This window comes from Mobula hypostoma, chromosome 10 (assembly GCF_963921235.1).
Source record: "Mobula hypostoma chromosome 10, sMobHyp1.1, whole genome shotgun sequence".
NCBI lineage: Eukaryota > Metazoa > Chordata > Chondrichthyes > Myliobatiformes > Myliobatidae > Mobula > Mobula hypostoma.
This window is the reverse complement of record NC_086106.1, coordinates 29,065,806-29,091,253: the sequence shown is the minus strand read 5'-3', so window position 1 is coordinate 29,091,253 and position 25,448 is coordinate 29,065,806. Positions and strand designations below refer to the sequence as shown.

General features: G+C 44.1%; 2 protein-coding genes across 2 annotated transcripts in view; both read left to right on the top strand.

Moving 5' to 3' along the window:
* LOC134352763 (zinc finger protein 664-like) overlaps nt 1–21,701 on the top strand; it is a 42,645-nt gene extending 20,944 nt beyond the window's left edge. Inside the window, exon 4 of the mRNA XM_063060196.1 lies at nt 16,210–21,701. Coding sequence (XP_062916266.1) covers nt 16,210–17,215 — 1,006 coding nt within the window. The 3' untranslated portion in view covers nt 17,216–21,701. The remainder of the gene's footprint in view (nt 1–16,209) is intronic.
* A 2,513-nt stretch (nt 21,702–24,214) lies between these two features.
* On the top strand, nt 24,215–24,862 carry LOC134352469 (gastrula zinc finger protein XlCGF49.1-like). Its single transcript, XM_063059746.1, has 2 exons — nt 24,215–24,622; nt 24,704–24,862. The coding sequence occupies exons 1-2, from the start codon at nt 24,215–24,217 to the stop codon at nt 24,860–24,862; spliced, it is 567 nt and encodes a 188-aa protein (XP_062915816.1).
* Nucleotides 24,863–25,448: the final 586 nt, after the last annotated feature.

Sequence of the window (25,448 nt, the reverse complement as noted above, 5' to 3'; positions counted from 1 at the left end):
CATGAACTGAACTTTACTCATCATCGTAAGACTGTATCTTTTTACCCCTAGACTTAAAGAAGCTTGGTTTTTCATACATATATTTCCACACTTACTGATATACTTACTTATAGATATAATCACTGCTAACCTGTTTGATTTATTTACATTTATATTACTGTATTACGTAGTTACTAATAAATATTATTATTTTATAGCAATACTGGACTCCAAAGTGTTTTCCATCTGTGCTGGTTCTTTATTCCTGTCACGGGGTACATGTCGGTGTGCTGTAGCACTTACTTTTTCTTCGCAGTTATTTTGTAAATAATACTATTCTTCTGCACTTCTGGTCAGATGCTAATTGCATTTCATTGGCTTTGTATCTGTACTCAGCACAATGACAATAAAGTTGAATCTAATCTAATCTAATCTAGTGGGAGATACAGGGGCCCAGGTTTTGAAGCATTCTTGATCAGAACTGCAAGACCCACTGTGTTAAACTTTGAGCTGCAGTCAACAAACAGCAGACTGGTGTAAGTATTAGTATTGTCCAGATGATCCAAGGTTATGAGAAGAACAAATTAGATTGCATCTGCTGTGGACATCCTGTGGTGAATTTCTCCCCTTAAACCTTAAATATAGGTTCTCTAGTATTCGACGTTTTGACCCTGGGAGAGAACCACTGTCTGGCTAATCTATCTATGTCTCACATAACCTTATTACGCTCTACTGTGTCTCCCCTTAGCTTCCACATTGAGAGATGGTGTCCTCCATAGACCTATCTTTCCTGTTTGATTTTGTCACGTACTCCGTGACGGGTTAAAGAACCAGCAGAAATGGAAAACACTTTGGAGTCTGGTATTGCTGTTAACTAATGGTGTTTATTAGTAACTACGCAATACAGTAATTTAAATGCAGATAAATCAAACAGGTTAGCAATGATTATATATAAGTAAGTGTGGAGTATATAGGAAAACCAAGCTTCTTCAAGTCTAGGGGTAAATAGATAGTCTTACGACAATGAGTTGAGTAGTGATGGAGAGGGAGAGAGAGAGGGAGAGGTTTGAGTCTTCAAATGAGCTGATGTGGTCGATCTTCTCGTTGTCCTCTGAAATCCTTTAAAAGTCACCGACTGTGACTTCAACAAAGGGGACCGTTTTTCTGTGGTGGAATCATCAACCCAGGCAAGGGTGGACACATGGACAACTCCCCACCGGTCGCTCCCTTTTCTCACTGCAAGAGCCACTGATGATCCTCCAAATACCCGACTTTTCCTGTGGGCACAACAAAGCTCATTCAGTGTCCAAAAACATGTGCTGCAAGTCTATCATCTGACCTTCTATTTATCTCACCGTACTGAGTGCCAACTGTCTCTCAAATAACTCCTCCTTTCTTTGTCTGCGTAAGAATGCACTAGCAGGCAATGTCCTTGGAGAAAGTATAAACAACCTCCAGAGAAACCGTGACCTTGATTGTCCATCAAATAATGCCGCCCTCGGTCACCATAGTGACTTATGAGCTGATCAGTGCTCTCTCTCTCCAACTCAGCAGAAATCCAAAAGTTAGTCTTCGTCTCTCTCTCTCTTTCTTTCTCTCTCTCTCTCTCTCTCTCTCTCTCTCTCTTCAAAACAAGATGTCGGTGTCAATACCTCTCTGTCTCTCTTTTTCAAAAGCACAGTTCATCGGGGTAATTCAGGACCCCGTCACACCCCCTTCCTGCAGAGAAAAAAAATGACGAAGGTGAAATTTTTTTTAGAGTAAATGTAAAATACAGAGTTTGAAACAATACATGTATGATCATCAGATGACAGAGCAAAACGTGTACAATTTCCAACTTAACATCGGGATAAACAATCAGCTATAATATTGTCAGTATCTTTCACATGTTTGATTTTTAAGTCACATTCTTGCAATATCAGACTCTAATTTAACAACCTTCTATTCTTATCCCTCATCTTAGTTAGAAACACCAACAGATTATGATCCGTGTAAACCATAAGCTGTCTCTGGGCAACAGAGAGATTTTGAGGTCTCTGAATATAGACCTCAGAATGTTGTAAAGCCAGACTAAGTGCTAACAATTCCTTTTCAACAGTTGAATAATTTTTCTGGTGCACATTAAATTTCTTTGAGAAATAAGCTATTGGGTGTTCAATGTCGTCCGCACCCTTCTGTAACAGTACTGCTCCAGCAGCTTCGTCACTAGTGTCTGTTGTTATCGAGAATGGTTATGAAAAATCAGGTGCTTTGAGCAGAGGATGATAACACAGGGTGTTTTTCAGACATTCAAATGCCCCCTGGTAAAGGTCATTCCATGCAAATCTTTCACTCTTCCCTAGGAGATTTGTTAGGGGGAGAGCGATGTCAGCAAAGTTCTTACAAAACTTATGATAATACCCAACCATTCCTAAAAACCTTCTTAAGGCTTTCTTGCCGGTCGGAACAGGAAGCTCAGCAATAACTTGAACCTTGGCCTGTACAGGAGCCAGTTGGCCCCGGCCTACTGCATAGCCCAGATATGTACCTGTGGCACGGCCAAGCTCACTTTTAGCGAGGTTCACAGTAAGATTGGCAGAAAGTCTGTCAAACAGTTTTGCTACCGCTGCAATATGCTCTTCCCATGTGTCATTGCAGACCACTAAATCATCGATATAAGCCCCTGTGTTTTCTAAACCCCTAATCACAGAATTGATCATTCTTTGAAATGTCCCTGGAGCATTTTTCATCCCGTAGGGTAAAACATTATACTCATACGGTCTAGATGGTGTCCCAAATGCTGATATCTCTTCAGCCCTCTCTGTCAAAAAAACACCCCAGTATCCTTTTAACAGGTCAATCTTTGTGAGGTATTTAGCCTTCCCCACTCTATCAATACAGTCATTCATTCTCTTTCTTTGTTCTTTCTTGTTTCCAATTTCTTGGTCAACTATTTTACTTCTCTCAAAGTTCATTCTGTAAAGATGCTGTTTCATGGGCTGGGCTGAATTTATAATGACGTGATGCACTGCACCTGTGCACCCTTTCAGAATGTCAGAAAATAAATCTTTATGCTTGCCAATTAATTCTATCATTTATTTTTGCAGTGTAGAGTCCAACTGATGGACCTTATCAGTAATATTTTTCAAAACACTGGAATTCTGACATCTCGTTGATACTAGATTCAGTGGGTAAACATGTTTTTTCATCCCATTATCAGATTCCACAGCCTTTACGACTCTATTTGGTGTCATAACAATTCTCCCAGGTGCAATCCTAGCAAACAAGTGTTTTATTTTAATTCGAACATTCTGTAAACTTTCCTTTGCAAGGTCACAAATCTTATTAAATCCTTTCCAGAATTTTAAAAGATAATTAAGCACATTGACACATGTTTCCAAATCAGACCATAGTTCTCTGAGTAGGGTCAAAGGTCCTTTTGGCCTGTAACTGAACACAGGTTCCAACAGACTACCCTCCAATGATTTTTGAATCGTCTCTCCAACAGTAATTAAGAGTAGGGGAACCCCTTTATCCAAGTTATTCCCATTTTTCACACAATATGTTTTAATCATGGTGTTAAGAGTTGAGTTGAACCGTTCCAAGGCTCCCTTGGACTCTGTGTGATATGCAGATGACACCATGTGCTTAGCTTCCAATTCTCTAACTACCCCCAGAATGTTTTTGAGGTAAAGTTACTACCCTGGTCAGATTGAATTTCTTTGGGCAGACCTACCAGTGTGTAAAACTTACTGAGTGCTTTCACCACAGTCTTGGCCTTGATGTTTTCAAAAGACACGGCTTCAGGGAACCTAGACACAGCACACATAATTGCTAACAGATACTGAGAACCAACTGCAGTCTTTGGCAATGGGCCTACACAATCCACTAGGAAAAGGTTCACCAAAAGCAGGTATTGGTTTAAGTAGTGCTACCAGAATAACCTGATTAGATTTCCCCTCAACTTGACAGGTATGGCAAGTCCTGTAAAAATTCACAACATCCTTTCTTAAACTAGGCCAGTTAAATTCCTTCATAATCCTGTTCACTGTCTTTCTCGCTCCATGAGGTCCACCTAAAGGCATACTGGGAGCCATGTTTAAAATTTCAGCCCTGTAAACTTTCGGAACCACCAGGAGATGTTCAATAATCCAGTCCTCACTTGCGCTCACAGTGGCTGGTCTCCACTTCCTCACCAACACCCCATAGTTAAGATAATATCCCTCTGATTCTCTCTGAACGTCCTCTCCTGTGAGAGCTATCACCTTTAAAGCCATCATTTCAGAATCTCGCTTCTGTTCCTCTATAAATTCCTTCCTAAACAAGGACAAACCTTCCTCATACACCTTACTCTCATCAGCTTTACTACCCTCTAAGTCCTGCGGAAATCTGGAAGGTAGAAAAGTCTGTGACACATCATCATAATTTAAACCTCTGGCTTTGCCTTCATGGGCCTCAGCAGGCTTCCTAAACATGCTTCGGGTATCTGTGCATGTGGGATAAACATCAGTCTTTCTGTGTGAATTCTCAGCAGCGGCTTTGTTCATTAATTGAACAGCTGTATCAACCTTATCTTGGAGAGGTGCCAACATTCCTCCATTGTTTACTAAACTTAGCACCATCACCAGGCTTATAAGAACCATGTATACATTGTGGAAGAGACCAAACAATCCATTTATCTGATTACAACCTTCACTTCGACTTGTCTCCATAACATCTTCCACCTCAAAACCATAACAATCCTCCTTCTTCTCCACAACATCATTACCTTGCAGGTGTGTACCTCCAAATGTCCAAACAAAATTCCACAGAGTAGCACATCCTTCCTCAGCAGGCCCTTGTCCTGCAAACGGGGTCAAAGGTCATGCAACCAATCCAACCTTTCCCAGCACTTTATCCAAAAGTCCAGGAACAGCACTTTTCCCATTACTTCAATTAACACTTACCTCACCAATTTTCACCTCATCACTAACTTTTAGCTCACTGTCTAACACAAGTGACTGAGAATCCTCACATTCCACTGGTACCAAGGTTAACCCCTTATTCACTGAACCAAGATCATCTGACACAAAAAAAACTGCATTCCTTTCCAACCAAGTCAGACACCTCAGAGTTTAACTGACCTTCAACACAGGGTTCAGAACCCTATGAATTCACAGTTACCTCAACAACCTGAACACAGGCAATCGGCACAGATGCTTCTTCTGGGCTGTCACCACTTATCCCAGTTTCAAATTCAAGGCCACCCCGAACCTCCCAGCTATTCTCTGGCAAACTCTCATCTGGAGTAAACTCAAGCTCGTGGGTTAAAACATCTTCAAACGCAAACATGAGGAAATCTGCAGATGCTGGAATTTCAAGCAACTGGAATTTTGGGCCGAAGGGTCTCTGCCCGAAACGTCAACTGTACCTCTTCCTATAGATGCTGCCTGGCCTGCTGCGTTCCACCAGCAACTTTTATGTGTGTTGCTTAAAACATCTTCATCTGCTTTCCTAGCCGACCCCCGCAGGGTGGCATCATCCTCTGCATCCAGGTATGCCCTTACATCATAGGGGACACAACTTTTAAATTCATCACACTAAACAAGCCCTTCCAAGCTATAAAAATCATCAGGGTCCCACACTAAACCTCTCAGCTGTCACATCTCCCTTTTAAACTGTCTCTGTCTTTCTGCCTCTTCTCTCTGTTTGTCTGCCTCTCTAGCCTCACGGATCCTCTGCCTTTCCACTTCATCAGCCTGGAGCTGTTTTAATTTCAATTTCAATTGCAACTGAGCCTCGGCCTCAGTAAGTACCTACCTTCAGCAAATAACTCTTAATGCCTCCTCATCAAACGTTCCCTTATCTATATAATGCTGGACTATTATCGTCTGCATTTGAGCTTTCCCCATTATAGTGGTCACCTTTAGTCTTAACTTTTGAGCAATTCCCAACAGCACATCCGTCGTAGCATCATCCAACACTTCCGGGGTTGGATCCAACAGAAACTCCTCAACACTAACGTCCATTTCCACACAACCAAATCAAAATGGACTTTCCCCAATCAATTCAAACAAGCCTCCCAACCAATTTGTTCATATCACGGATGCAGGCCACAATTTTGGTAGGGACCCGGGACGTACCCCATGACGGGTTAAAGAACCAGAAGAAATGGAAAACACTTTGGAGTCCAGTGTTGCTATTAACTAATATTATTTATTAGTAACTACGCAATACAGTAATATAAATGCAGATAAATCAAACAGGTTAGCCATGATTATATATAACTAAGTGTGGAATATATAGGAAAGCCAAGCTTCTTCAAGTCTAGGGATAAATAGATAGTTTTACAACAATGAGTAAAGTTCAGTTCTGTTCGTGGTATTGAGTTGAGTAGTGATGAAGAGAGAGGGAGAGGTTTGAGTCTTCAAATGAGCTGATGCCGTCGATCTTCTCGTTGTCCTCTGAAATCCTTTAAAAGTCACCGACTGTGACTTCAACAAAGGGGACCATTTTTCTGATGTGGAATCATCAACGCAGGCAAGGGTGGACACATGGACAACTCCCCACCGGTCACTCCCTTTTCTCACTGCAAGAGCCACTGATCGATCCTCCAAATACCCGACTTTTCCTGTGGGCACAACAAAGCTCATTCAGTGTCCAAAAACATGTGCTGCAAGTCTATCATCTGACCTCCTATTTATCTCACCGTACTGAGTGTCAACTGTCTCTCAAATAATTCGTCCTTTCTTTGTCTGCGTAAGAATGCACTAGCAGGCAATGTCCTTAGAGAAAGTATAAACAACCTCCAGAGAAACCATAACCTCGATTGTCCATCAAATAATGCTGCCCTCGGTCACCATAGTGACTTACGAGCTGCTTGGTGCTCTCTCTCTCCAACTCAGCAGAAATCCAAAAGTTAGTCTTCATCTCTCTCTCTCTCTTTCTTTCTCTCTCTCTTTTCAAAACAAGATGTTGGTGTTAAACACCTTTCTCTTTTTTCAAAAGCACAGTTCATAGGGGTAATTCAGGACCCTGTCACACCGTAGAGACTGACTGGGTGCTGATGCCGTTACTAATCTCTCAAAGTTTTTCCATTATGGTCAAAGTAGGAGTCACCGAGACTGGTCACTTTAATTTAGCTGGGGCAAGTAAACCAGTTGGACTTTACCATGACCCACTGATATTTACTTTTCTGAATTTCACAACCTTTCATTCTTGCCTTTCTCTCCCTCTCCACTTTCCTTTTTAAAATACATTTCACGGAATCACAGCAATGAAGGGAATTTCAAACCAAACAACACATCAAGGTTCTGAGTGTGGACGAGGTTTCAGCCAAGGAACCGGACAGTTGAGACACCGGGATAGTCACACCAGGGAGAAACCGTGGAAATGTGGAGTCTGTGAGAAGAGATGCAAATACCCATACCTTCTGGAAATTCATATTCCTCCAACATATCGAACCATAAGCACACTCACACTAGTGAAAGTCCATTTACCTGTCCTGTGTGTGAGAAAGGATTCCCCTATTCCTCCAAAATATTGGACCATCAACGCACTCACACTAGTGAGAGTCCATTTACCTGTCCTGTGTGTGAGAAAGGATTCACCTGTTCCTCCAACATATCGAACCATAAGCACACTCACACTAGTGAGAGTCCATTTACCTGTCCTGTGTGTGAGAAAGGATTCACCTGTTCCTGGAACTTGTGGAACCATCAACGCACTCACACTAGTGAGAGTCCATTTACCTGTCCTGTGTGTGAGAAAGGATTCACTCGGGCAGCCAGCTTGAGGAGCCATCAAGTTGTTCACACTGGGGAGAGGCCGTACATCTGCCCAACGTGTGGAAGAGGATTCTTACATGCACCCAACTTGAGGACCCATAAGCGAGTCCACACTAGGGAGAGGCCATACTTGTGTTCTGTGTGTGAGAAAGAATTCTCTGATTTATCCGCCCTGAGGAACCACGGGCATGTTCACACCGGGGAGAGGCCATTTATTTGCTCTGTATGTGGGAAGGTGTTCAGTCAAGCGTCAATTCTGAAATATCACAAGCGTGTTCACACTGGAGAGAGGTCATTTGTCTGTCCCGTGTGTGAGAAGGGGTTCAGTCGAGCATCAGTTCTGAAGAAACACATGCGTGTTCACTCTGGGGAAAAGTCGTTTGTCTGCTCTGTGTGTGGTGAGGGATTCACTGAAACTAACAAACTAAGGACACACCAGCGAGTTCACTGCAAGAAGGACTCTTGCATCCCTACAGGGGAAAAGGGTTCGGTGGGTCAGACATCATGATGACACACCAAGAAACCATTTACCCACACCAAGTGTGGGTCGGATTCAGTCAGTCAGCTGCTCTGTGGAATCACCAATGTGTCCACAGGTCACTGCAGGAGCTGGATTCCCCTGTCGCTCCTGATAATTATATCCAGGGCTGGATCCAGATCATTGTCCCAGTCTGAAATGAATCTGCTGCTGTTTACAGCCACTGTAACTAGGATAGATTTTAATGTTCTTGGGTTACAATGAATAAAGGTCTCGAATAAAGATTTTTTGTCTGTTTATGGCTGCTGTTCTACTCTTATGAATGACAGGGATCGTAGGAGATGGATGATTCGGACAGAAGGAACGACTGTGAGAGGTTGCAATGGGGACCAGTCTCCTGGGCTGTTTGCTAATGGGACAGTTGGAAACTGATAGTACAAACACAGGCAATTATTTCTGGTTTTCATATTTTAATCTTAGATGCCTTCACTAATAAAGAACCTATCAACCTTTCTGTAGAAGCATTGCTTGGGTTACAGTGGGAGATAAGGGATGCTTAGGAGTGTGAACCATCCTATCAGGAGAGGAGGCTGGGGGAGCGGTTTTGTGATTGACACCGGTGGTGGGTTTTTGTCTCAGTTCGGCGGGAGATGAAGAGAGAGGTCGCTGGAGGGAACCAGTCGTGGGATTTGATCCGGGTGGGGAACAAGATTCGATGGAGCCCGGGCGTGGAGGTCGGTGAATGTGGCTTTTGGACGATTTGAGCTCTAACCTGTGCCCATATGACTGTTAAGTTATTTTCTTTCCTTTACTAAATCTTTGGTTAAGTTAACGTTCACAAATATACTTTATAACTGTATGCACCGTGTGATCTGTTATTTCATGCTCAGTGGCTATTGCAGGGCAGTAAATGAGACAACATTCAGACAAACCATGTGTGGGCAAGACAAAACAATCCCGTGGAACTGGCAGGACCAGAATCGTATACTGTACGTCTTAGACAAACGAAGCGGGAGAGAGGTGGGGTTATCGCCGCGGTATCTAGCCGCAGAGCTCTTCAGTTATCGGGGACAATGCATTCCACAGATTCACTACTCTCTGGCAGAAGTTGTTCCTCCTAATCTCTGTTCTAACTGGACATCCTTGTTTTCTGAGGCTGTGCCCTGTGGTCCTCGACTCTCCCAATACTGAAAACATTCTATCTATCTCCGGTCTTTTCAATATTTGCCCGGTCTCTGTTACATAATTGTGTTACAACCAAATAAGAGAATGGCTGGAGTCGCTTAGCACTTCCGTGTTAGGGTGTTTATTTGGTGCGTCATTGTTTTTTTTAAATATTACAAAAAATAGAGAGCAGGAAACTGTCACTGCTTATAAAATGTTTTCTACCAGAAAACACCACTGCAGCTACGTATTATTGCAGTCCTGGCAGCTTGATCACTCTCTTCCAGTCAAGAGCGATCCTCCGTGTTTTGTGGGCACCGGGACATGCTATCTTTAATTACCCACACAATTAACTTAAGACTACATGTTAATCAAACTATGATGCGCTCCACAATGTTGTTACAATTATATTAGAAAATAAAGAGAATAATCCAGCTTAAATACGGTTCACCTTAGTTTTCCTTTTTAAACCTACGGAATATGAAATTCTCTGTCCTCTAAGTAAAAGTTACATCTCATCCCAAATAACCAAATTTGACATTCCCTCAGTTGTATTCAATTCAAAAAAATCGAGAAATTTTTTCTTTAATAACATTTACAAAAGTTGAATCTTGCAACAATGAAATATTAACTCTGCGCTGAGGTATGTGAATATTATCAGAGTTCCAAAGTTAGTTTCATAGGTCATGATCTGACAATGCAATCACATCATTCAACAACAGAGGGCACCAATCGCGTATCGAAGAAAAAATAATCAATTCTTGAATATTTATGGTATACATGTGTTAAAAAAAAAGAAAAATCTTTTTCTTTAGGAAATTTAAATCTCCAAATGTCAACCAGACCGTATTCTAATAAAAAAGAATTAATACAAGTCACAGCTTTATTAGGAAGTGACGGATTGGTGGACAATCTGTCAATCGACGGGTTAAGACAACAGTTAAAGTCGCCACCCATGATCAACTTGTGTTCATTTAAATTTGGCAGTACAGAAAATAGCTTCTTAAAAAAATTCAGGGCTATCGATATTAGGTGCATATACACACACCAAAACCACCTTTTGACCACACAACAAACCAGTGATAATTAAATATCTTCCAATTAAATCAGTAACAGCATCAAAATGAACAAAAGGGATTCTAGAATTAATTAAAATAGATAGCCCTCTTATTTACTGATAAAGAATGAAATAAGGGTCCCTTCCAAAATTTAAAAAAAGCAGTTTTCATCCTGTCTACGGATGTGTCTCCTGCACAAAAATAATATCTGCATGAAGTGTTTTTAATTTCTTAAAAATCTTTCTGCGCTTAATAGGTTGGTTCATACGGTTTAAATTCCAAGATATATTGATTTTATTAAGATCCATATTTAAAATTTAATTAAAAAATTTTATGAAGTAATCTAATGTGCAGGCACTGCATGAACCTGAAGAACGGGTGAAGCTTGACTCGATCAGAAAGAAAAGCAAGATGATTGACAAAGAAAACCCCCTCAGGACTGCCCAGTCGAAAAACAACTAACCCAATAGATCCACCCACCTCCCCCAAAAGCCCAGAAGCCATCCAATAGGTGAACGGCAGCTAATCTAATGACCTTTGACCCTGGTCTCCAGCTGGCAGCTCCTATTTACAAAGTAAAAAGTTACCACCACCAAATAGATATAACAAAGAATACATAAACAAGTAAACAGATTCCAAATATTTTCATATTATGTCTAACAGTAGTTAAGACCGAATTAATGACGGCCATTTAAATCCATTTAATATACGCAGCCATGTATTCAAAAAAAGGATAAATCCAATCAACTAATATATACTACAATATTAAAGACTTACAAATCAAAGAAAAAATAAGTAAATATATATGTGTTAAATTCAAAACTATATTAACTATTAAAGCAAACAACAACAGATCTAAGTGAGTTAACCAAGTCTGTGTCTGAATATTGATAAAACGAAGAGCGGACTTTCATCAACGGCATTACAAACTGCTCCCAACTTAGGATCAACTTTTCAAATTGCTTACGAAGTGGACTTAAACTCTTATAAATTTCCAACCATCTTCTGGAGTGTCAATCCGTTTTGGACGAGCATTGGGTGGAGTAATCATCAGATGAGCCGGGCAACGCAGCGATGGGCGACAGTTAATTTTTTAAAATTCTGCCTTCACTTCCCGATATTTAATTCTTTCAACATAAATCTCTGGGGTAAAATCTTCAACTATACGAATCTTAACTTCATTATAAATTAGCTTCACACATCAAAGTTGCTGGTGAACGCAGCAGGCCAGGCAGCATCTCTAGGAAGAGGTACAGTCGACGTTTCAGGCTGAGACCCTTCGTCAGAACTAACTGAAGGAAGAGTTAGTAAGAGATTTGAAATTGGGAGGGGGAGGGGGATATCCAAAATGATAGGAGAAGACAGGAGGGGGAGGGATGGAGCCAAGAGCTGGACAGCTGATTGGCAAAAGGGATATGAGAGGATCATGGGACAGGAGGTCCGGGGAGAAAGACAAGGGCAGGGGGGACCAGAGGATGGGCAAGGAGTATAGTCAGAGGGACAGGGAGAAAAAGGAGAGTGAGAGAAAGAATGTGTGTATAAAAATAAATAACGGATGGGGTACGAGGGGGAGGTGGGGCATTAGTGGAAGTTAGAGAAGTCGATGTTCATGCCATCAGGTTGGAGGCTACCCAGACAGAATATAAGGTGTTGTTCCTCCAACCTGAGTGTGGCTTCATCTTTACAGTAGAGGAGGCCGTGGATAGACATGTCAGAATGGGAATGGGATGTGGAATTAAAATGTGTGGCCACTGGGAGATCCTGCTTTCTCTGGCGGACAGAGCGTGGGTGTTCAGCAAAGCGGTCTCCCAGTCTGCGTCGGGTCTCGCCAATATATAGAAGACCACATCAGGAGCACCGGACGCAGTATATCACCCCAGCCGACTCACAGGTGAAGTGTCGCCTCACCTGGAAGGACTGTCTGGGGCCCTGAATGGTGATAAGGGAGGAAGTGTAAGGGCATGTGTAGCACTTGTTCCGCTTACAAGGATAAGTGCCAGGAGGGAGATCGGTGGGGAGGGATGGGGGGGACGAATGGACAAGGAAGTTGCGTAGGGAGTGATCCCTGCGGAAAGCAGAGGGGGGGAGGGAAAGATGTGCTTAGTGGTGGGATCCCGTTGGAGGTGGCGGAAGTTACGGAGAATAATATGTTGGACCCGGAGGCTGGTGGGGTGGTAGGTGAGGACCAGGGGAACCCTATTCCTAGTGGGGTGGCGGGAGGATGGAGTGAGAGCAGATGTGCGTGAAATGGGGGAGATGCGTTTAAGAGCAGAGTTAACAGTGGAGGAAGGGAAGCCCCTTTCTTTAAAAAAGGAGGACATCTCCCTCGTCCTGGAATGAAAAGCCTCATCCTGAGAGCAGATGCGGCGGAGACGGAGGAATTGCGAGAAGGGGATGGCATTTTTGCAAAAGACAGGGTGAGAAGAGGAATAGTTCAGATAGCTGTGAGAGTCAGTAGGCTTATAGTAGACATCAGTGGATAAGCTGTCTCCAGAGACAGAGACAGAAAGATCTAGAAAGGGGAGGGCGGTGTCGGAAATGGACCAGGTAAACTTGAGGGCAGGATGAAAGTTGGAGGCAAAGTTAATAAAGTCAACGAGCTCAGCATGCATGCAGGAAGCAACTCCAATGCAGTCGTCGATGTAGCGAAGAAAAAGTGGGGGACAGATACCAGAATAGGCACGGAACATAGATTGTTCCACAAAGCCAACAAAAAGACAGGCATAGCTAGGACCCATACGGGTGCCCATAGCTACACCTTTAGTTTGGAGGAAGTGGGAGGAGCCAAAGGAGAAATTATTAAGAGTAAGGACTAATTCCGCTAGACGGAGCAGAGTGGTGGTAGAGGGGAACTGATTAGGTCTGGAATCCAAAAAGAAGCGGAGAGCTTTGAGACCTTCCTGATGGGGGATGGAAGTATATAGGGACTGGACATCCATGGTGAAAATAAAGCGGTGGGGGCCAGGGAACTTAAAATCATCAAAAAGTTTAAGAGCATGAGAAGCGTCACGAACATAGGTAGGAAGGGATTGAACAAGGGGGGATAAAACCATGTCGAGGTATGCAGAAATGAGTTCGGTGGGGCAGGAGCAAGCTGAGACAATAGGTCGGCCAGGACAGGCAGGTTTGTGGATCTTGGGTAGGAGGTAGAAACGGGACGTGCGGGGTGTGGGAACTATAAGGTTGGTAGCAGTGGATGGGAGATCCCCTGAGCAGATAAAGTCGGTGATGGTGTGGGAGACAATGGCCTGGTGCTCCTTAGTGGGGTCACGATCGAGGGATAAATAAGAGGAGGTATCCGCGAGTTGTCACTGTGCCTCGGCAAGGTGGAGGTCAGTACGCCAGACTACAACAGCACCCCCCTTATCGGCGGGTTTAATAATAAGGTTAGGATTAGTGCAGAGGGAGCTTATCCCTTTATAAATTAGTTTATCCCTTTTCCTTGCATTCCAAAGAATAGCTTCTTTGGTTGTAAAATAATGCAAACAGAGAATTACAGGACGTGGTTTAATTTCGGCTGATGGTTTAAGATGCCGGATTCAGTAGGCTTTGTCCAATATCGGACAGGCTTTGAGAATGTCACTAAAAAGTGAATATAACATGTTCGAAAAAAACTTTAGTGGGTCACTGGTTTCCATATTTTCAGGCAAACCTAGTATACATAGATTCATCGTGCAATTTCTGCTTTCCAAATCAATCGTTTTCTTCTTAATTCTTGATAATTCCAAAGTATTCTCATTAGTTTTCTTTTCCATAAAAGACATCTTCAAATCCTGTTCTTTAATAGATTGATTCATTAATTCAAATTCCCCTTCAATTCTGTGAGTACTCTGCTTATGCGTCTGATATCGATCTTCCAAATTCTTCAAAGACTCCTGAATAGCGATGTTGGTTTTTTCAAACAATTCATTAGCTTTTGTCAATTTATCCACTGTACTGATCCTCACATTAATAGCTTCTGTTAAAGAGAGCATTCTTTCTAAAGTAGAAACTTCCTCCAATTTCTCTGTTTGTTGCAGCTCAGGCAGAGTTTTGCCACTCCTTAATTCAGTTCCAGCCATCATAATTAAATCGTAAATCCTTCAACAAATATAATAAATCTTCAAACTTGAAACAGATCTGGCAGTGAAAAGTAAGTTGTGAAAGACGGAGCTGTGACAAAAAATATCTTACTCCATAGGCTGCCAAATGGAGACTCCAATCCCTCAACTTCCACTTTGCCCTCAGATTCACTTGTCTATCTCCAACACCTCTCTTCACTTTCTTGATCTCTTTGTCTCCATCTTAGAAGTTGAGGAAAAACTTTTTCACCCAGAGAGTTGTGGATCTGTGGAATGCTCTGTCTCAGAAGGCAGTGGAGGCCAATTCTCTGGATGCTTTCAAGAAAGAGTTAGAGCTCTTAATGATAGCGGAGTCAAGGGATATGGGGAGAATGCAGGAACGGGATACTGATTGTGGTTGATCAGCCATGATCACAGTGAATGGCGGTGCTGGCTCGAAGGGCTGAATGGCCTACTCCTGCACCTATTGTCTATTGTCTAAGACAGACCTTTTGACATATTCTAGAAAGCCACTGACTCTGGAATTCTCTCGAGGTTTCGGATGGCTGGATTTCAATGAAACTGTTGAAACGCCGAGACAGAGTGGACATGGAGAGGATATTTCTAATAGTGGGAGAGTCTAGGACCAGAGTGTCCAGTTTCAGAATAGAAGGGTATCAGAATCAGGTTGACGTGTCACTGGTATTTACCATGAAGTTTGTTGTTACGTGGCAGCATTCAATGCAATACGTAATAAAAACTGTAAATTACAGGGAAAATGCATCTTTTTAAAAAGTCAAATTAAGCAGGTATTGCAAAAAGAGAACGGAAAGTAGTGAGGCAGTGTTCATGTCTTCAAAGTTGATTCAGAAACCTGATGACAGAGGGGAGAATCGTTGCACACGTGCCTTCGGGCTCCTTGTATCTGCATCGAGATGTTGGGCTCAGGATAGATCCTCGAAGATGTTGACACCCAGGAATTCGAAATTGCTGACCATTCCCACTTTTGGTCACTCGATGAGGACTGATGGGTTTTCCTTCATCTTACCATACTGAAGTTCGCGTTCTTTGGTCTTACTGACATTAAGTGCAAGGCTGTTGCTCCGACAGTGGGGGAGTCGCAGACCCAGTTGTAGTGGGAGATACAGGGGCCCAGGTTTTAAAGCATTCTTGATCAGAACTGCAAGAACCACTGTGTTAAACTTTGAGCTGCCGTCAACAAACAGCAGGCTGGCATAAGTATTAGTATTGTTCAGGTGATCCAAGGCTACGAGAGGAACAAATGAAATTGCATCTGCTGTGGACATCCTGTGGTGAATTTCTCCCCATAAACCTTAAATATAGGTTCTCTACTGTTAGACATTTTGACCCTGGGAGAGAACCACTGTCTGGCTAATCTCTCTATATCTCACATAACCTTATTATGCTCTACTGTGTCTCCCCTTGGCTTCACTCTACTGTGTCTCCCCTTGGCTTCCACATTGGGAGGTGGTGTCCTCCATAGACCTATCTTTCCTGTTTGCAGTAGAGACTGACTGGGTGCTGGTGCCGTTACTAATCTCTCAAAGTTTTTCATTATGGTCAAAGTTAGAGTCACCGAGACTGGTCACTTTAATTTAGCTGGGGAAATTAAACCATTTGGTTACCATGATCCACTGATACTTGTTTTTCTGAATTGCACAACCTACCTTTCATTCTTGTCTTTCTCTCCCTCTCCCCTTTCCTGTTTTGAATACATTTCACAGGATCACAGCAATGAAGGGAATTTCAAACCAAACAACGCATCAAGGTTCTGAGTGTGGACGAGGTTTCAGCCAAGGAACCAGACAGTCGAGACACCGGAACAGTCACACAAGGGAGAAACCGTGGAAATGTGGCGACTGTGGGAAGGGATTCAAATACCCATACCTTCTGGAAATTCATTACCGCAGTCACACTGGGGAGAGGCCATTTACCTGCCCTGTGTGTGGGAAAGGATTCCCCTATTCCTCCAACATATTGGACCATCAACGCACTCACACTAGTGAGAGTCCATTTACCTGTCCTGTGTGTGAGAAAGGATTCACTCGGGCAGCCAGCTTGAGGAGCCATCAAGTTGTTCACACTGGGGAGAGGCCGTACATCTGCCCAACGTGTGGAAGAGGATTCTTACATGCACCCAACCTGTGGACCCACAAGCGAATCCACACTAGAGAGAGACCATACTTGTGTTCTGTGTGTGGGAAAGGATTTTCTGATTCATCTGCCTTGAGGACCCACAGGCATGTTCACACTGGGGAGAGGCCATTTATTTGCTCTGTATGTGGGAAGGGGTTCAGTCAGACATCAACCCTTAACAGGCACAGGCGTGTTCACACTGGAGAGAGGCCATTTATTTGCTCCGTATGCGGGAAGGGGTTCAATCAGGCCTCAATCCTTAAGATTCACAGGCGTGTTCACACTGGGGAGAGGCCTTTTGTCTGTCCCGTGTGTGGGAAGGGATTCAGTCAAGCATCGGTTCTGAAGAAACACATGTGTGTTCACACTGGAGAGAGGTCATTTGTCTGTCCCGTGTGTGGGAAGGCGTTCAGTCGAGCATCAGTTCTGAAGAAACACATGTGTGTTCACTCTAGGGAAAAGTCATTTGTCTGCTCTGTGTGTGGGAAGGGATTCACTACAACTAACAAACTAAGGACACACCAGCGAGTTCACTGCAAGGAGGACTCTTGCATACCTACAGAGGAAAAGGGTTCAGTGGGTCAGGCATCATAATGACACCAAGAAACCATTTACCCACACCAAGTGTGGGTCGGATTCAGTCAGTCAGCTGCTCTGTGGAATCACCAATCTGTCCACAGGTCACTGCAGGAGCTGGATTCCCCTGTCGCTCCTGATAATTATATCCAGGGCTGGATCCAGATCATTGTCCCAGTGTGAATTGACTCTGCTGATGTTTACAGCCAGTGTAACTGGGATAGATTTTAATGTTCTTGGGTTACAATGAGTAAAGTTCTCGAATACAGTTTTTTTTTCTGTTTGTGGCTGCTGTTCTACTCTTATGAATGACAGGGATCGTAGGAGATGGATGATTCGGACAGAAGGAACGACTGTGAGAGGTTGCAATGGGGATCAGAGTCTCCTGGGCTGTTTGCTAATGGGACAGTTGGAAACTGATAGTACAAGCACAGGAAATTATTTCTGGTTTACATGTTTCAATCTTAGATGCCTTCACTAATAAAGAACCTATGAACCCCTCTGTAGAAGCATTGCTTGGGTTACAGTGGGAGATAAGGTTTGCTTAGGAGTGTGAACCATCCTATCAGGAGAGGAGGCTGGGGGAGCGGTTTTGTGATTGACACTGGTGGTGGGTCTTTGTCTCAGTTTGGCGGGAGATGAAGAGAGAGGTCGCTGGAGGGAACCAGTCCTGGGATTTGATCCGGATGGGGAACGCGATTCGCTGGAGCCTGGGCGTGGAGGTCGGTGAATGTGGCTTTTGGACGATTTGAGCTCTAACCTGTGCCCATATGACTGTTAAGTTATTTTCTTTCCTTTACTAAATCTTTGGTTAAGTTAATATTCACAAATATACTTTATAACTGTATGCAGCGTGTGATCTGTTATTTCATGCCCAGTGGCTATTGCAGGGCAGTAAATGAGACAACATTCAGACAAACCATGTGTGGGCAAGACCAAACAATCCCGTGGAACTGGCGGGACCAGAATCGTATACTGTGCGTCTTAGACAAACGAAGCGGGAGAGAGGTGGGGTTATCGCCGCGGTATCTAGCCGCAGAGCTCTTCAGTTATCGGGGAAAATGCATTCCACAGATTCACTACTCTGGCAGAAGTTGTTCCTCCTAATCTCTGTTCTAACTGGACATCCTTGTTTTCTGAGGCTGTGCCCTGTGGTCCTCGACTCTCCCAATACTGAAAACATTCTATCTATGTCCGGTCTCTCCAGGCGTTTCAACATTCACCGGGTCTCTGTTATGTACGTGTGTTACGACCGAATAAGAGAATGGCTGGAGTCGCTTAACACTTTCGTGAAAGTGTGTTTATTCGGTGCGTCATTGTTTTTTAAATGTTACAAAAAATAGTGAAAATAGAGAGCAGAAAACTCACTGTTTATAAAAGGGTTTCTACCAGAAAACACCACTACAGCTATGTACTATTTCAGTGTGAATTCCTGTCAGCTTGATCGCTCTCTCCCTGCTGAGAGCGATCCTCCGCGTTTTGTGGGTATCTGGACAGACAATCTTTAATTACCCATGCAATTAACTTAAGAGTACACATGAATCAAACTATGATGCGCTGCACAATGTTGTTACAATCATATTAGAAAATAAAGAGAATAATCTAGCTTAAATACAGTTTAGTAACAATATATGCACATTTGCACATCCCCGTTAGTAAGGAGATAGAATGTTTCACTGTGCAAGGCGGGAGAAGCAGCACAAAGACAACCCATTATGAGAATACACCGGCTAAGAATTTGAAGTGCGCACACTCAGCGTAACATCAGCAGAAAGACAAGCCAACATTTGTGTGTGTGTGTGTGTGTTTGTGTGTGTGTGAGTGAGTGTGAGTGAGTGTGTGTGAGTGTGTGTGAGTGTGTGTGTGTGAGTGAGTGTGTCTGTGTGTGAATGAGTGTGTGTGTGTCTGTGTGCGTGTGTGTGTGAGAGTGTGAGTGTGAGTGAGTGTGTGTGTGTGAATGAGTGTGTGTGTGAGTGTGTGTGTGTCTGTGTGTGTGAGTGTGTGTGTCTGTGAGTGAGTGTGTGTTTGTGTGTGTGTGTGAGTGAGTGTGTGTTTGTGTGTGTGTCTGTGTGTGAGTGAGTGTGTGTTTGTGTGTGTCTGTGTGAGTGTGTGTGTGAGTGTGTGTGTGTCTGTGTGTGAGTGAGTGTGTGTGTGTGTGTGAGTGTGAGTGAGTGTGTGTTTGTGTGTGTGTGTGTGAGAGTGAGTATGTATATGTGTGTGTGTGTGTGTGTGTCTGTGTGTGAATGAGTGTGTGTGTGAGTGTGTGAGTGTGAGTGTGTGTGTGAGTGTCTGTGTGTGAGTGAGTGTGTGTGTCTGTGTGTGAGTGTGTGTGTGAGTGTGTGTGTGTGTCTGTGTGTGAATGAGTGTGTGTGTGTGTGTGTCTGTGTGTGAGTGAGTGTGTGTGTGTGTGTGTGAGTGAGTATGAGTGTGAGTGAGTGTGTGTTTGTGTGTGTGTCTGTGTTAATGCACGGTGCGGTGACTGAGAGCTCTGCATTACTGTACCACTCCTCTCCTGCGGTGACGATGTTCAGCAGCCGAGCAGATGGTCTGCAGCAACATTTCCTTTCCCTGCTTGATTATGGGCCCAGAATATGAAAGGTTGGAGCTCCGTGTACCACCGTGTCACTCACTGCTTTGTGGTTCTTCATCTTCTGAAACCATGTCAATGCTCTGTGATCTGACGAGGTGTCAAAGTCTCTGCCAGGGAGGTAGCACCAGAGGGCCACAAGCTCACTGAATGGCCACACACTCCTTTTCAATGGTAAAATTCCTGTTTCTCTCGGGAGGTCGGGAGGAGTTTTTATCTCTGGTGGACAGGTCACTTTTCTCCAGGTTCTCCTCGTAGCAACACTGCTCCAATTCCTACTCCTACTCCAGGCATCCACCTGGAAAAGGAACCACCTGTTAATGTCTGGCCTCTGAAGAACACGTGAGAGCTTTAAGGGCTTTAAAGGCGTTTTGACACTGACTTGTCCACTTCACTTGGTTACTCACAAGCTTCCCCGTCAGATTAGTCAGCCGTGCAGCCGAATTGGCGAATTGGGGAATGAACCTGTGGCTGCACCCTACCAGACCCAGGAAGGACTTCACTTCCTTCTTGGTGTGTGGTCCACTTCGTCCACCTCTCCAAGTCACAGCTGATAGCCAAACTATGCGGTTTCCCTTTCTAGCCACTCACACTTTTGAAGATTGAGGGTGAGACTGGCAGCATGAATATCTCCCAGGGCCCTGCGCAGATGATGCAGATGCCCTGAACATGCCTGGCTGTGGACAACCAGATCATTTAGGTTGGCCACTGCAACCTTCACGGCCTTGAAGTACCTGGTCCATCAGCCCCTGCAACATTGCTGGTGCACCAGGAAGATCAAAAGGCGTCACTGTGAACCAGACCCATGGGTGTAGGGAAGGTAGCGAGGGGCTTTGATTGATGACCCAGAGGAACCTGCCAGTATCCTTTACCAATGTCCAGTGTAATAATGCCCATCCCATCCTTTCCAGTAGGTCATCAATACAGGGCATAGGTGAGCATCAAAACAAGAAATAGCATTCAAATTCCAGAGATCAATACATACCCTCAGGCTGCTATCCGTCCTGGGGACAATAATGATAGGGCTGCTCCACTCACTGTTTGAAGGCTCGATCACTCCCTGCTCAGGCATGTTCCGAACAGCATCCATCAGCGCCCCCACAAGTCACCTTGGCAATCTGTAGCAGTGTTGGGCTACTGAAGGCCTCTCAGGTCTGGTCTTGATGGAATATTTTAGAACCTTTGACAGTCCTGGTCTCTGCTGGAACAACTGGTGAAAGTCATCAAACACCCTCCAACTCAACTGCTTAGCGGCCATCGAGATGGCAGAGGTCAAACACCCCAGGGCCCTTCCAGGCTTCCAGGACCCCTTCAGATTTGTCATCAATGGGTACATCATCTGTACAAGAATCAACGGAGGCTGGAGAACCAGCATATTTCTCACAGCGCCATTGCCAGTGTGACTTTCTAGGCGTTTTGGATCCCACCTTGCACAGACCAGCACCCAAATCAGGTGGAAATTGTAACTCAGCCATTGCTTTGGTTTTAGCACGAGTCCCGACAAAATATGAAACAGCACAATCTGCTGCTGGGTTAACAAGTGAAAGTGACTGCCGATTTCCCTTCTCCAGTAACTCATGTAAGACAGGCAAATCTCTCCCCAGAATCATGTCAACTAGAAGTTTCTCCATCACCACCACTTTCATCAAATACCTGTGGTCATCCAGTTCAATAGTGAGTTCTTCAAGTGGCTCCAACTTTCAGTCACCATGAAGACATTGGACAGGTATTTGGTGACTGTGTCAACATCAAAAGCAGAGACGGGACTTTTCTTAATAAATGATAATGAGCTACCAGTCTCAAAAAGAGCTTGAAAACAGTTTCCATTAGCTTTAACTACTCTAAACATGGACTCGTTCTCCTCACATTACCATACTCACAATCATTACAGTCACCATCACCATCATCACCCTCTCATGTACATATCTGACAATTTGGAACTTCTTGAGAGGACACACAAATGACATGACCTGACTGCTGACAATGGTAACGAATAAAACTTTGAAGAAAGTATTAAAGGTTCTTTGCTCTTATGTCTTATGGTTTCACATCATTCCGTTTTTCCTATCTCGTCTGTCTCCCAAACGCCTGTTGTGTAAAGGGAGGCTTTTATTTAAGGAATATGTTTCTGGAAAAGTCTTGCTACCGAGGGCTCGCTCGTCTGAAGTGAGTACAGACTGTTGCAGTCACCCCGCAGTTACTTGTCTGTCGTAAGCAGAGGTGGCTCTGGTGGTCTCACTTCGAAGGCCTTACTTGACTACAATTGCCCCAGGCTAAACTTGCCAGGACATTGTCTTTAACCCTTACCTTAACGCAACTTCCACACCATCGCTGTCTGGGACACAGCCTCTTCTCAGAACTACCGTCAGGGATGAGGTGCAGGACCCTGAAGACCCACAGTTCAGGGACAGCTTCAGCCCCTCCACCAACAAATTTCTCACCTCATCATTCTTCTTTTGTGCACTATTGATTTATTTTGTAGTGAATGATAATTTTATGCATTTGTGCAGTATTGCTGTCACTAAACAGCAAATATCACATCATGTAATTCAGTGAGAAAAAGTCTGATTCTGAGTTTGTCCTGGGAGAACAGTAAGGATTTGAGAAAGAAGAGTGTTTCAAACAGTCCTGGAGAAGGGTCAGACTGATATGTCGATTGTTTATTCCTCTTTGTAGAGGCTGCCTGACTTGCTGAGTTCCTCCAGAATGTTATGTGTGCACTCAAGAATTCCAGCCTCTGTATTATCTCTTGGGTTTTAAACAGAACTGCTTTATTTGGTCTAGGTCGAGACTATAGAACCCCAGCCCAGTTACCAGGGTCACTAACGTCAGCAGAGCAAACTCCATCTATGCCGGTGATCAGGGCTCATTCCTGAGTGTGATGAGCAGCAGCAATAACTGTGAATCCAATGTCTTTCTGACATCACAGAGACAAGGTGTTGAACTATTCCACAGGACACATGTAAACCTTCTCCCCAGTGTGAACTCACTGGTGTCTCGGGGGAATAGTCCGCTGATGGAGTGACTCCCTTCCCACACTCGGGGCAACTGAATGGCCTCACCTCACCATCAATGCCCTGGTGTCTCAGAGGAATGGAAGAGTATGTGAATCCATTCAGAGAATCAGAATCAGGTTATTTATCAACGGCATGTGACGTGAAATTTGTTAATTTAGCAGCAGCAGTTCGATGCAATACATAATCTAGCAGATAGAAAAAAAGCAAAATAAAATAATAACAATAATAATAAAAGTAAGTAAATCAATTACAGAATACACATATTGAATACAGTACATTAAAAATTGTGCACAAAACAGAAACACTACATATTATAAAAGTGAGGAAGTTTCCAAGGGTTCAGTGTCCATTTGGGTATTGGTTGGCAGAGGGGAAGAAGCTGTTCCCGAATCGCTGAGTGTGTGCCTTCAGGCTTCTGTTCTTGCTACCTGATTGTAACAGTGAGAAAAGGGCATGCCCTGGGTGCTGGAGGTCCTTAGTAATGGATGCTGCCTTTCTGAGACACTGCTCCTTGCAGATGTCCTGGGTACTTAGTGGGCTAGAACCCAAGATGGAGCTGACAAAATTTACAACCCTCTGCAGCTTCTTTCGGTCCTGTGCGGTAGACTACCCCCCTGCCCCATACCAGACAGTGATGCAGCCTGTCAGAATGCTGTCCATGGTACAATCCACAGAAGTTTTGCGTGTATTTGTTGACATAGCACAACTCTTCAAACTCCTAATGTAGTATCGCTGTTGTCTTGCCTTCTTTATAGCTGCATCGATATGTTGGGACCAGGTTAGATCCTCAGAGATCTTGACACCCAGGAACTTGAAACCACTCTCTTTTCCACTTCTGATCCCTCTATGAGGATTGGTAAGTGTTCCTTTGTCTTGCCCTTCCTGATGTTCACTATCAGCTCTTTCATCTTACTGACGTTGAGTGCCAGGTTGTTGCTGTGACACCACTCCACTAGTTGGTATATCTCACTCCTGTACGCCCCCTCAACACCACCTGACATTCTACCAACAATGGTTGTATCATCAGCAAATTTATAGATGTATTTGAGTTATGCCTAGCCACACAGTCATGGGTATATAGAGAGTAGAGCTCTGGGCTAAGCACACACCCCTGAGGTGCGCCAGTGTTGTTCACAAGTGAGGAGGAGATGTTATCACCAATCCACACAGATTGTGTTCTTCTGATTAGGACGTCCAGCATCCAATTACAGAGGGAGGTACAGAGGCCCAGGGTCTGCAACTTTTCAATCAGGATTTTGGGAACGATGTCATTAAATGCTGAGCTATAGTTGAACAACATCCACAAATTTTCTTTCCACCTGTTTCTATTTGAGGAAAACAATTACTTCAGCCATCTTTTTACTGACTGATCACTGAGGTCCTGGGGAAACATTGTCACCCTGCTTCAGGCGCATGAATGGACTCACTCAGTCATCCGACCTGATGAGACGCCAGCAAATTCCTGGGAAAGGCCTTTCCCCATCTCAGCATGCAGAAAAGGATTTTCTCGCTCATCCCACTTGGCGGCTTAGCGACCTGATGAATCGGCAGCAAAGTCCCACCAGTGAGAGGCTGTTCACCTGCTGTCACTGCGGGAAGGGTTTCAAAAATTCCTCCGGACTACAGAGACACCAGCTGGTCCACACCTGGGAGAGGTCAATCATCAGCTCTGAGTGTGGGAAAGGATTCTGTCGGTCGCCTGACCTTTTGAAGCACCAGCAAATTCAAACCAGAGAGCGGCCATTCATTTGCTGTCAGTGTGGTAAGCAATTCGTTTGTGCATTCGGCCTGCTGAAACACCAATCATCTGCTCTCAATGTGGTAAGTATTTCAAAAATTCATGCAGACTAGCAGACACACCAGCTGGTCCACAGCAGCAAAACACAATTCATCTGCTTCGAGTGTGGGAGGCGATTCATTCAGTCATCTGAGCTTCCGAGGCACCAACGAATTCACACCGGAGAGCAGCTATTCACATGTAGTCACCATGGCAAGGGATTCACTCGTTCATCCCAGCTAGTGATACATCCTAACAAATTCACACCAGGGAGCGGCCATTGATCTGCTCTGAATGTGGGAAGAACTTTGCACTGTCATCTCACCTGTGGTCGCTGAAGAACTCACACCAAAGGGAAGGTTTAAATGTGCTGTACGTACATGCGTTGTTAAAACACTGCAGCTACTGAGACAGAAACAAGTGACTGCAGGAACTGATTCTGCAGTTATTGATGCTGTTGATCACATTCAGGTTTGGACCCTGGTTACTGGGCACATTTGGGTTGTTTCCCCTGGAACTGCAGGTACATTTGTATCCTGCATAAATTATAAATAGATCTGTTCTGTGTGAATGAACTGGGCTTGAGGAGGACATGGAGGGACTTTGAGGGGATGTGGACAAGCTGAAGGGATGGGCAAGAACACGGCACGAGTTAAATGTCGGGGAACAAAAAGTTGTCAGTGTCAGTGGAAAGTCCTGATGTTAAGTTAATCACAGGGTATTGGACATCAGGAAAATGGTGTCTGGTCATTGTCAGCTGTGACTTTGCTGACTGCTGGGGCAGGTGAGAGGGGCTGAATGGCTCTTACCTGCGATATGATGCTCACACAAAGCAGGGAGCACAATCCACTGAGGGTGCAACACCATGGG